Raw genomic sequence first — 13265 nt, forward strand, 5'->3', positions numbered from 1 at the left:
CTGTTTAAAGGGGAGCTGTCCAGTCAACTCTGTCCCCAGCATGACCATCCTCGCAACCCAGAAAAAGATAAGGTCATTGCCCGTCTCCAGAATGGAGTTGGGGTAGAAGCGCTTCAAGTCAGAGGTCTGTTGAAAGCGAGAGTCAGGTGAGAGACGCGTGTGTTTAATGGAGGGCAGTTTATTCCTGTTCAGCAGCAGAATGTGCAGTACCTGTTCTGGCCAGCCAAGCATGGCGAAAGGAAACAGTCCAGACGAGAACCATGTATCCAGGACATCTGGGTCTGACACGGGGAAAAAACAACACTGTGAATGAGATAGAATTTTAGCTTAGTTAAATAAAGCTTTTATGTTCATGCAGGTGGTCATAGGCTCCACTGCTCAGTTACAGTTACAGTTTAAGGAAGTATTAAGACCTATACTTTTAGCTCAAATCACTATGATGCTGACTTTATTTCCAAAAGACAACACTGGTATTTCCCCATTAATATACCCTTCATTACCAACACAAAACAATGAATCAACTGGAAAAGTTACCAGAAAGTTATCTGGTCAAGTTAGAGGAATGAGGTGAGAGTCCGTCTTCAGTGGCTGCTGAGCATCACGGACAGTTGAAGTGGTTTTAATTCCCAGAGGAAACACGTACCATACTAAAGATTACGAGTGTCAGTCAGGCTCACCTCGATGCACAGCAGAGGTTCAGAAACCAGACTCCTGTAGAGGGACTGGACTTTATTTCACTCTGGAGTTACCCAAGATGAGACACCACGAATAAGCAGTGGTCAGCTTATTGGCAGCCTCCCCGTTCTGGTGCTCAAAAAAGGAGGAGGTTGGGACTGCTTTCGGGGAAGCAAGAACAAGTCTGAACAACTCATACTACAAAGGAAGATGGAGGAAAGGCTAACGGACCAGGAAGGGAGATCTCGGTGGGACAACATTAAGATTCATAGTATAATGGAAGGGGCTGAAGACAGTTTCCCCTCGGTAGCTGCTTTTGTGGAAAACACACTGAGAGAGAAGTTGGAAATTCCTCAAGCCACAGACCTAAAAAGAGAGAGATCGCATCGGTCGCGAGCTCCAGAGCCGGCAGGAGATGCTCTATCCCTTTAAGACTGTCAGTCACTGTCGGAACATTGTAACATTCTGACTCTTAAACAGAGAAAAGGGGAAAAGAAGAGGAAAGAAAGTAAGGTGAACAGACACATTGGATCGAGATCTGTTTCAAAGGTATAGGGCACATTACCGGGGTTAGAGGGGCCCTCAAAAACTGGCACAGTTTGACTCTGCTAAGGTCATGAGAGACACCTCAACTCAAGAAGACATTTTGGCATCTAAATGTTCTATAGTCCAGTGTTTTGTGTTCGTCATGTTTTTTTATAATTCCAGAGGAGCAAGGGGGAGATACCTCAGAATATGTCACTTAGCTTAAACAATGGAGACACAAACTTTACTTAAATGAATATCCTCTAATGTGAAAGAGATTCTTAACCCAATAAAGAGAACAACATTTTGGGGAAGATGACAAAAGCAGAGATACTTTTTTAGCAGGAAACTCCCCCAACACAATTAAGAGCATGCTTCCAGAACATGGCTCCTCTGTGGAAAGGTACATTAGCACCACAGCTGAGGACAGAAAGTCTGCTTCTTCCTCTGGGACAAACAGACAGCTGATAATCACTGACATGCCCCCCTCACCCACACAGTTTTTTTTTATTTTTCTCTACTGTGTGTATGTAAATATAGGTCTGTGTATATAGCTGTATATGCATATATATATATAAATATGTATTTATGTATGTATATCTAGGTTTACATTGATATAAACCTAGATATACATACATAAATACATATATATATATATATGTGCATATGTACATGTGCGAAAATAGTGTATATATGAATACACATCTGTATAATTCTTTTATACCAAACCTTTTTATTGAGTTTTTTTTGGTTTATTCAGTGCACAAGCCTATCTAGAGCACCCACAATTTTGTTGTACCCTGGTGTGCAATGACGATAAAGTCTCTTCTATTCTGTTCTACTCTAAACTGGGTCGACGGGTTCAAGCTGGTTTCCTCCACATCATTTAAAATCAGGGAGGAGTGGGCCAGCGACCCTGATTTCAAACAGAGTTGTTTTTGAAAAACTCTCAGAATATAATGATAAGGAAGGGAGATTTAGTATGGTTATTGGTACAGTGGAAGGAGTGGACATCACCCTGTTTATGCGCTTCCAGGAACTAAACTAAAAGCTTTTACAAAAGAGAGGCGGATTGCCACCCTTCCTGGTTCTGGTTCTGATGGCCACCCCTCCTGGTTCTGGTTCTGATTGCCACCCTTCCTGGTTCTGGTTCTGATGGCCACCCTTCCTGGTTCTGGTTCTGATGGCCACCCTTCCTGGTTCTGGTTCTGCCAGAGGTTTCTCCCTGTTCAAAGGGAGTCGTTTCTCTCCACAGTCGCCTCAGGCACGCTCAGGACGGGAGATTGGACTGAAGACAAGTTTCCTTGTTGGTTTCCTTAGCTAGGAAACTGTTTTTGAGTTGGCTCTGAATTTAACTGATTTGATTTGATTGGATTATGATTACAATGAATTGGACTGTATCATTTAAGTGCCTTGAGATGACATTTGTTGTGATTTGGCGCTATAGAAATAAACTGAATTGAATTGATTTGATTTGAATAAAAACATATTTGATTTAATGATAACTAAAGCCCATGGTCTTGTGATATGTGGCGGTGATTTCAATCTCAGACTAAATCCTCACTTGGATGCATCAGGTACCCCTATTCATCAAAATAATGCTCTGAGTGAAAAATTTAGGTCATTTTTAAGGGAAGTGGAAGTCTGTGACGTGTGGAGGGAACTCAATCCTAGAGTTAAGGATCATTCATTTTTCTCAGCACTTCACTCTTCATATTCCAGGATAGGTTACTTTTTCATGTTTAATAAAGACAGCGGAAGAACTGGACGACGTAAAATAGGGGTGATGGATCTCTCCGACCACATTCCAATCTACATGGATCTAGATATTCAAAATGAGCAAAACAAAGATTTTTCTTGGAGGCTGAATACAAATGTACTGAAGGGGCAAATGAAGGCTGAAGTAGAGGCAGATGTTCAGAAATACATGGAAGAAAATGATAATGGGGAAGTATTTCTGTTAATGGTATGGGATGCCTGTAAGGCAGTAATCAGGGGAAAGATAATGCTAAAATGGCACTTCAGCATGAGACAAGAAATATTAAACACACTGGAATCAGAATGAAAGAAATTAGAAAATGAGAAGCAAAACAATATTCACTCTAGAAATGTTCAGAAAATTAAAGAAGCAAAAAGCCAGAATAAGGCAGCCAGTGGAAGGAGGCTAAAATGGGAGTAATGTGCTCCCTCTTACGTGTTCCAGTTAGGAGGCGAGCGGCAGCATTTTGGACTAACTGGAGACGTGCGAGGGAGGACTGGCTGACTCCAAGATAAAGAGCATTGCAGTAATCCAGCCGAGATGTGATAAAGGCTGGATTACTGTTTCAAAGTGCGTATGAGAAAGGAAGGGCTTCACCTTTGCCAGCTGCCTGTCCATTTTAAAACCCAACATTGTGACTGTTGGCTTCCTGTATTGCACCAAGGGGCCCAAGTCAACAGGAGGGATTCACAAGAGCCACTGGGACCAAACACCATCACTTCTGTCTTATTTTCATTGAATTTTAAAAAGTTCAAGGACATCCAGGCTTTAATGTCTTCAAGACATAACAGAAGTGGTTTCAGAGAGAAAGCATGATTTTTTTTAGATTTCTACAATTGAGACGGGACATAAATGTTGTTGAACACGGAGGACTTGGACGAGGTTGGCTCAGGTGTTCTGGGGGTCCTTTTAATGTCATATAATCAAGCCCAGGGGTGAGATACAGCTCTTTTTAAATCTCTCCTTAAAACACCTCTTCTCATTGACCTTTGACCCTGTTGAGAGTTGATTTTATCATTCATTTGTAGCTCGTTTTTATTCGGATCTTTTCTGTGGTCTTCTTTTGAATTGTTTTATTGAGTTTGTATTATAAGGTTGATTTTTTTATGTCTTTTAATGCTTTATGTGTTCAGCCCTGTGGTCAGTGCCTGCACTTTTTAAAGTGCTTTATAAATAAAGTTGGCTTCGCTTGGCTGAACCACAGCACTTGAAGAGAAAAGGAGAAATGGGAAAAGGAGGGACAATCTCAATGCAATATACAGCAGTGGGAAAGCTCTTCCTCTCTGTCAGCTCCTGTGACAAACAAACTGCAAATCACTTTCATGTTGTTTTAGTCTTGCTCATCAATTCAGCAGTATTGGGTTGGAGTATGGACAATAATGGGAAGGTCACAGTATTTGGGCTTGAGGCCACAGACAGTGAAAGGGATTGCCCAGAAATATTTGTTCAATGTTTTACTGATAGCCAGTGAGAAAACCCTCCAAGGAAATGGGACTCTCCTACGAATGAAGACTGGATTAATGTGATGGAAACATTTATTTTGAGGCAGGATGTGGACGTTTTGTTTGCAAATTACTGGGATCCTTGGACTCCATACGTGTCATCCTACACATAAGCACTGTTTTCAACAATCACACCCCCCTCTGACCTCTGAGCTACTCACTGTCCAGCTTCTGGCAGTTTGGATACACATGAATGAGGCAGCACCTGCAGGTATGCTGTTGTATAGACCGGTCCGACGTGGAGAGAGAGCTGAGCCCAAAGGCCACTGTAGATTTAACGTTTGATCCATGTTACAACTCTCACCCGTGCTCATGAGTTGTGAGTAGTCACTGAAAGACTGAGATCATGAATACAAGTGGCCAAAATAAGCTTCCTCTAAAGGGTGGCTGGACTCCCCCTTGGGGCCAGGGTGAGGAGCTCAGTCATCAGGGAGGAACTCGGATAAGTTGCTGCCCTCTGAATCAAAAGGAAGAAGCTGAGGTCGATCTGGTCAGCATGCCTCATGAACACCTCCCAGGAGAGGTGTTTTGGACATGCCCTACCAGGGGGAGGCCTTGGGGCAAACCCAGGACTCACTGGAGAGAGTTTCTATCTTGGATCACTTGGAAACATCTAGTTGTCCCCCAGGAGGAGCTGGAGGGTGTGGCTGAGGATAGGGAGGTCAGGGATGTCTGCTCAGACCGTTCCCCTTATAACGGATGGATAGTAACACAACCCCCATAAAAGCTTTACTGACACTCAGTACATTGTGCAGTTTCGCCACTAGAAGATAAACAGCAATGCTCTTAAAAAATAGCTTTTATACCGTACCATAATCCTTGGTATGCTTACATACAGTTTCCCCGTTGTTTCAAGTATCATGGAGAACTTCTTTAAAATACTTTCACGATGGATTCAGGCAGCCTCACTGCCCTCTATTCATGTGACCTTTGACTGACTTTGATGTTAAAATCAAAGTTCTGTGGGGGCAATTCTATCTGATGAGGGACTTCTGGGATGAAGTATTTGATTTTGTATTACATGACTTATATGCTTGGGCAGAATGAGTTTGGAGCCAATCATGGTCCTGTATGTAAGTCCTGTAAGAATCTCACCATTGACAGTGCAAAGTACTGTAGAATTTAGCAAAAATGCCAATAACATTTGCTGTAGAAATTTAGTTCAGACATAGTTGTTTGAGATAGTAACAGCTAAAGTAGAAGTAGTAATAATAAAGGAAGCAGCACAGATGTAGCAAATGTACAGTAAAATCATTTGGATACAACTGGATGAAAGAAACCAATTGATTTGATACAGAAGGTGGTGAAAAGTCAAGGGGGGATGAGTGACCTTGTGTCAAAGTGATGTCTTCTGGCTTCATTCCATATTTGACAGCAGCTCTTTGTCGGGCCTCGTCCTCACTTTGCCCCCAGATCCACTGGTCCTACCACAAGCCACACACAGAAAAGTTCAGTCTGGAACAGACTGACACAGCTATGCAATGTGTGCTCATGTCAACTTGTTACCCCACCAATAAAGCTTTTACAGAACCTCTTTTCATTTTTGCATGAAAGGGTCTGAATAAGCCTCGTCAATCAAACACAGGGTTAACACACACTTCCACCATTCTATTTCAGATAAATGTGCACAGACCAACCTCGAGTTTGGTTGTAGAATTAAGAAGCTCTACCCGGTAAGCAGGGATCTGATGACCCCACCAAAGCTGCCTGGATATGCACCAATCACTGCCAAGCAAACAGCCAGCAGACAGAGGTACGTTGTTCACACAATCAGTTGAAACAACGGCTCATTCATCATCACAGTGGGGTTGCTTCATGTCACATCAGGAACAGCAGCGCACACAACCAACGGGCCTGGTGACACCATCGTTCAAATATAACATGAATTTCACCCGCCTCACAGGTCTACCTGGTGTTGGACAGCCAGTTCTTCCACATCTTGGTGTAGTGGTGAGGAATTATTTCCAGCTGTCTATCCTCAACAGCCTGAGAGAGAAGGGGGGGGGGGGGGGTCACTTGTGTGTGTTTAAGACTGTTATTATATGAGTATGTCATCTCTGTGACTTCATAAAGGAATCTGACATGGTTACTAAAAAGAAATAAAAACAAATTGCTCTTACCCGTATAGCTTTTTTAGCCATTCCATCACAGTGAACAAACCACTGCTTTTTTAGAAGAGGTTCTATGATGTCACCTGAGCGGCTGAGACGAGAGGGAACAGATGCAGAGAGAGGAGAGAAAAACAGGCGTTTTGTTTCAGAAAGACAAAGCTCACTATGACACTGCTACAAATGCAAAACAGAGCCAGACTCATGATCTGCAGTCAGTTGGGTAAGTTTGGAATGTAACCTAAGCCAACAGGCAGCTACGGTCACCACTTTGCTGTAAAAAAACAACTGAAGTAGGAAGGAATGTCTGCTAAGGCCTGGATTTGCTGTTTGTTCGAGCATGTTGGAATATCTAAAGGGCGGATTATAGTTCTGCGTCTATCGTCTTGACGTGTTGCTTTGCTCTGGTCGCGAACCACTTTTCATGTTATGGTTCTGCAACCTCGGTCTGGAATTTCTCGGGACGCACAGCAGTGCAACTCGCGAGAATTTCGGTGGGCGGTGACGAGAACTTCGGCGGCGCCGGCGGAAGTGTTTATCTTTCAAAAAAAAAAAAAAAGTGTATGCAAGATATGGATCTGGAGTTGCTCGACATCGAAGAAGAACAGCTTCTTTTATTGGAGTTGGCGAAAATGCAAAGGAGGAAGCCAGACAGACAACCGGAAAGGCACACAGAGGACCAATCACAGCCGCTTTTGTCTGCGCACTTCCGTTGGTGGTCTGCGTGCGTCTGTCGCGTAGTCAGGATTTTTCTGAGGTGCACGACAACGCGCGCAGAGCCTCTGCGTGGGGGAGTGGTCAAGATTTTGACGCTCGCAGAGGCTCTGCGTCCGAGCGTCAGAGGCTTTGCGTCTGAAGCATAAATCAGCCTTAAGCCATTGTGTATTTCCCTGCCTCCTGGAATGTGGGATCGATGTGCATCCAACAGCAGTCATGAATCGGCTCAAGCAGTTCTCACATATCAGAAAGCGCCTGTATTTGTTCTATAGTCTGTCTAACCTACTCACTTCTAATCATCAAAAAGATTAAATATCCTGTGCTTTTTTCAAAGCGACACAATTCTGACTTTTAGATAACATTTGAACATTTTAATGATCTTGCAAACACTCTGTTTGAGTATTGTCATCAGTTTTGTGCTGCACTGTAACCTTTTTCTCTGCAAAGTCCACCAAGTTACAATTTCTTACCTCATTACACCAAAAAGTAAAAGATTTTAAAGTGACTCGGATGACATTTCATGTTACTGGAGACAACAAGAGACGACATCATACCCAAATTTAAAACGATTAGCGCAGTCGCAAACATTCCAAGTCAAGGCAGAACATTTTCCCACAAGAAGACAATCTGCAACCAAAGTCTCCAAAAATCTACCTGTTGCAACTAACCAAGTTAACTGGCAACAGGCCAGTAACAGATTGGGTATAAAAAGACAACCTTTGCAGAAGTTCAGCAATCTGCAAAAAATTCTGAGAATCTGGACACATGTGCACATGATATCCGTGATATGTGCTGCCTTGATGAGTTGCCCACTAGATTCCTAAAGTCTGTGCTGAGTAGTTTGTTACCACAACTTGGTCATCTAGTCAACATCTCCAGACTGGAACATTTCCAAAGGCCTTAAAAACTGCTGTCATTAAGCCTCTTCTAAAGAAGAGCAGTCTGATGCCACAGTACTGAACAACTACCGGCCCATATCAAACCTGCCATTCTTAGGCAAAGTCCTAGAAAAAGTTGTATACCAACAGCTTAGTGACTTTCTCCTGTCTAACAATGCTTTTGATACTTTCCAATCAGGCTTTAGGCCCCACCACAGCACTGAGACAGCTCTGATCAAGGTGACAAACGACATCCGCCTGAACACAGATGCAAGTAAAGTCTCAGTCTTAGTTCTGCTGGACCTGAGTGCTGCCTTTGACACAGTTGACCATGCGATCTTATTACAGAGGTTAGAAGACTGGGTGGGAATCTCTGGTCGTGCTTTAAACTGGTTCAAGTCCTATCTGGAGGACAGGAAATATTTTGTTGAAATTGGTAACTGTGTCTCAGACCAAATGGCTATGACCTGTGGGGTTCCCCAGGGGTCAATCCTGGGACCCGTATTGTTCAATCTGTACATGCTTCCATTAGGCCAGCTAATACGCAGCTATAATGTGTCCTACCACAACTATGCAGATGGCACTCAGATCTACGTGTCACTGACGGCAGAAGAACACGGGCCTGTAGATACATTGTGTCGCTGCATCGAACAGATCAGTGTGTGGATGCAAAACAATTTTCTCCAGCTAAACTCAGACAAAACTGAAATCATTGTCTGTGGCCCACAGAAACAAAGAGAAAGTGTTATCAGTCACCTTGAGACTCTCTCTCTAAAACCTAATAATCAAGTTAGAAATCTCGGGGTAATATTGGACTCAGACCTGAACTTTAACAGCCACATTAAATCTGTAACATCAGCAGCTTTTTACCATCTAAAAAACATTGCCAGAATCAAAGGAATAGTGTCTAAAGCAGACTTAGAGAGACTGATCCATGCGTTTGTCTCCAGCAGGTTAGACTGCTGTAACGGCCTGCTCACTGGGCTCTCTAAACGGGCTGTCAGACAGCTGCAGTACATCCAGAACGCTGCTGCTCGAGTCCTGACTAGAACCAGGAAATACCACCATATTAGTCCAGTGCTCAGGTCTCTGCACTGGCTTCCTGTCGCTCAGAGAATAGACTTTAAAACAGCTCTGCTTGTGTACAAGTACAAAGTACATCTCTGACATGTTAGAGCCACATGAACCAACTCGGGCTCTGAGAACCACAGGGAGGGGTCTCCTGCTGGTGCCCAGAGTCAGGACTAAACAAGGTGAGGCTGCGTTTCAGTTTGATGCTCCTAACATCTGGAACACTAAGTGAGAAGGGATGTCCGTCACACCCCCCATCAGCTGACATGCTGGAGAACGGGCACCTGCCAGGTCTTATCAACTGTTACGGGATGATACCTGGACTGAACGGGCTGTGCCGAGTTCACGTAAAAAGCAATTCCTTTCTTGTGATCCCAAGTTTACGATGAGCAGAAACACAAAGTCATACACAGAAGTTGAGAGGAAGTGGGGTGTTGTTTGTGTTTCACTACCTGCAAATTGGTAAAGTCATAGGGTGACATTTCTGTCCTCTGAACAGTTTCCTCTCAACCAAAGCGTCCACAACAAGCTGTCTGGCATCAAAGCGCTTCACACCCTGAAAAGAGACAAAGTGGAAAGAAACTAGAATAACAGATGGAATGTAGATACATCAAACAGGTGCTCACTGCCTCTTTTTCCGCATTGACCACGTCCAAAGAGTGTTTTACAAGGCCCAGTACATTGTCATTCACAAGCAAAAACACCACCATTAATCATACAACAGCTGCATTCCACGGTGGTAATGGTGCTCATGTACCTCCAGCCACTTTCCACAGGATGGAGTCATTGCCCCATTTTCTCCAATGACAGAGAGGCGTGGCAGTGAGTGTCTCTGGGACAGGAGGAAGTCTGTGTGGTCATGAGCAGGAGTCACCTTCACTGCACCTACAACAGGGAGATCACGTGACAGGAAGAGCAGTTGCTCAGGGACAGACAAACTAACAGATTTTCTCTGATGAACAAGCTGCATGGGATTTCTCAATGTTTGATGGGACTGTGCTAGAGAAAGAAGGTTGCAGTCACCAGTTCCAAGCTCCATGTCCACCAGCGTATCAGTGATGATGGGGAGGAGTCTGTTGGTGAAAGGGTGTCTGCACTGCTTCCCATGAAAAACCTGAACAAAGCAGAAAGATGTGAACAAGTGAAAAGTAATGTAGTTTTCATCTACTATTTGTTTGTACTCATCAGTGTTCAGTAATAGGAGGATAAATACCAGGAGATGATTGATCAGCTGCTGCAGATTACAGTGTGGCTGCTTCCCTTCAGTAAATCTGATTATGTTGGCTACATGGTGAGCAGGACTATTTTTGGATCATTAGATGCACATGATGTTTGACATCAACTTGATGTAATATTCTTGCTTCACTTTCCACAAGTTTCATTTTCCTGATCAGCCTACAGTCAGCCGTGTTATGTGCGCGTGTTCTTCCTCGGTATTTCACCAGATAACGTACCGCTGCTTTGACAAGCATTGAGGCCCCTTCCATTTCTGCTCTCTTAATAATTATATTATTAATGTGACTGTACATTTAATTGAAGGCAAATTAAATTGTGAAAAAAATCATTCAATGAGCTAGTTAGAACCATTGAGTTCTTATGAGTCAGAACATGAACATGCTGACTGGTGTTACGGGTGGTGGGGTCCCATTACTGGATGGTGGGGTCCCATTACTGGATGGTGGGGTCCCATTACTGGATGGTGGGGTCCCATCACTGGATGGTGCCTTCATAATTACTGCACACTGCAACTGCCTGCTCTGGTGGGCCTCTTATCATCAGTTGAAGAGCAAATCCTGCAGCCATGAGATCTCACAATAAGGAAACAACTTGCTAAATAGCTGTTATATGGCTGAACACAGAAGAAGCCCTACCATCCTTTAAAATCTCCACCTGTAAGGATCTAAAGTGTGCAAACGAATTTCATCATTTCAGAACTAGAAACAAAATGAGCACACTTTAAATTCTGCTAACTCTTAACTGAACAAGAAAAGTATTTGCATACAAATACTGTAACAATCAGTTAAGATTTGTATATCACTTTTCTCAACAACGTAAGAGAGAAGAAGGGATCGTGTGAGTTAGAAAAAAACAAAAATACAAATGTGTCAGACATTGCTTAAGGTTTTAAGGTGGAATCTGAAGGTAGCTACAGACTTGGTGTGTTTGACATCAACAGTTCCATAAGATGGGGCTCTGATGGAAAAGACTTCCTCTTACTTTGTTACACTGTGACCTGTGAGGGCACAGAGGTCTGGGCAGGGCTGTTTTAAGGCTGTGATGGTAAGCAGTATGATTCTAAGATCAACTGTAAATCTAATAGGGAGCCAGTTAAGGCGGAATTATAGTCGACGCGTCACTCACGGCGGTGGCGGCCCGTGACGTCAAAATGACATTTCAGGCCTGGCGCTTCCCTTGAAAAGACGGCGCAGCGCGTTGTCGTGCACCGGTCGATTTTTGTAACTTGGCTGCGCCGAGAACAACGAACCGGATGGACCAATGTGAGACCGGCTCAGTCAGGAGGTGCGTTTGTACAGACAGCTGTACGAAACTGCAGTGAAACAGCACAGGGAGCACGTAAACTCCCAAAACTGGTGGACAGAGATGGGCAGAACTTTGGGGAAAGAGGGAGAGTTCTGTAAGAATGTGTGGAAGAAGCTACGGGACAGATACCTGAAGGCAAAGAAGAGGGCAGAGACTCTGTTAATGCCGGGGGCTTTAAACCTTCACCTCTTTTAACTGAATTAAAAAATTAAAATGATCCGAATACTGTAGCAGTATCATTAATGACAGTGTTCCTGCTCTTCATTGTTTTCTTCTCCACTTTCGTGGTTGTAGAGTAGCGCTAACCTTCACGTAGCAGCGCCACCTCTGTGACGGAGAAGATTGCAACAACTGGCGCATCGACTTGCGCCACTATATGTAGCCGGCACGAAATCGTGACGTCATCAACACTGCTCGCGCTAGCAGCACCTCAGAGAAGCAGAGTCTCTCAGGAGTAAAGATGGCAAAGGTTCAGCGATATACAAAAAAGACAGCTGTATGTCTCTGTGCAAGGAGCACGACAAAAATCAATACTGGATGCCCGCAACCTTTGGACCCCCAGGTAACACTGCTTCAAAAACAGTTTCACACGGTCAGAAATCATTGTCTGTCAAGTTCACAGTTCACTGTGCCATCCACAAATGCAGGTTTAAGCTCTATTGTGCAAAAAAGGTTTCACTTCAATTCAGTTCAGTTGTATGTATATAGCACCAATTCACAACAAATGTCATCTCAAAGCATTTCAAATATACAATCCAATTCAAGCCAATTAGAGTCAATTCATTGTAATGCCATCATAATCCAATCCAATCAAATCCAATTCATTAAATTCCAAATTATTCCAATTCATATAGAGCCAATTAAAAAAAGTAACCCAGCTGAGAAAACTAACAGATTGCACAGAAACTTTTCTTTGATCCAATCCTGTGGAGAGAAAAACTCCATCAGAACCAGGAAGGGTGGCCATCTGCCTCGACCAGCTGGGGCCTACAGCTGGGGCCTACAGCTGGGGCCTACAGCTGGGGCCTACAGCTGGGGCCTACAGCAGGGGCCTACAGCTGGGGCCTACAGCAGGGGCCTACAGCTGGGGCCTACAGCTGGGGCCTACAGCTGGGGCCTACAGCTGGGGCCTACAGTGTCCAGGCGCCTACAGCTTTTGTCTGTAGTTTTTTTTTTGATAAAGTCAGAGACGAAACTCAGGACTCTAAACGATGCAGGAGGATGTTACAATCGACTGTGGGATGGAAAATGAATACACGCATTGTCTTAGCTCAATTCATGGGAAAGTTTTATGTTTCTTATGAAAGTCAGATATTTTATGAACTCAGCAAAGAACACTGTGAGCAAAGCATCTTCTCACAGTAACAGACAAGGTCTCTTGATAGAAACACTGTGTTATCTTGCCCAGCTCCCGTGTATAAAGACTCCCTACAGCTGCAGCCCCTTGTCTCTCACTGGGCCGGCTGTCATGCTTTCTGTATGACTGACC

General features: G+C 43.8%; 1 protein-coding gene across 3 annotated transcripts in view; it reads right to left on the reverse strand.

The window, feature by feature from the left end:
* Positions 1–13265, reverse strand: part of vars2 (valyl-tRNA synthetase 2, mitochondrial) — a 44090-nt gene that overhangs the window by 21122 nt on the left and 9703 nt on the right. For all 3 annotated transcript variants that reach the window (XM_075450172.1, XM_075450171.1, XM_075450173.1), the window contains 9 exons: positions 10259–10349; positions 9993–10120; positions 9688–9791; positions 6582–6663; positions 6371–6447; positions 6099–6186; positions 5792–5885; positions 211–281; positions 1–126 (listed from right to left, as the gene is read on the reverse strand). In XM_075450172.1, coding sequence (XP_075306287.1) covers positions 1–126; positions 211–281; positions 5792–5885; positions 6099–6186; positions 6371–6447; positions 6582–6663; positions 9688–9791; positions 9993–10120; positions 10259–10349 — 861 coding nt within the window. The remainder of the gene's footprint in view (positions 127–210; positions 282–5791; positions 5886–6098; positions 6187–6370; positions 6448–6581; positions 6664–9687; positions 9792–9992; positions 10121–10258; positions 10350–13265) is intronic.

Source organism: Odontesthes bonariensis, chromosome 18, assembly GCF_027942865.1.
Source record: "Odontesthes bonariensis isolate fOdoBon6 chromosome 18, fOdoBon6.hap1, whole genome shotgun sequence".
NCBI classification, from domain to species: domain Eukaryota; kingdom Metazoa; phylum Chordata; class Actinopteri; order Atheriniformes; family Atherinopsidae; genus Odontesthes; species Odontesthes bonariensis.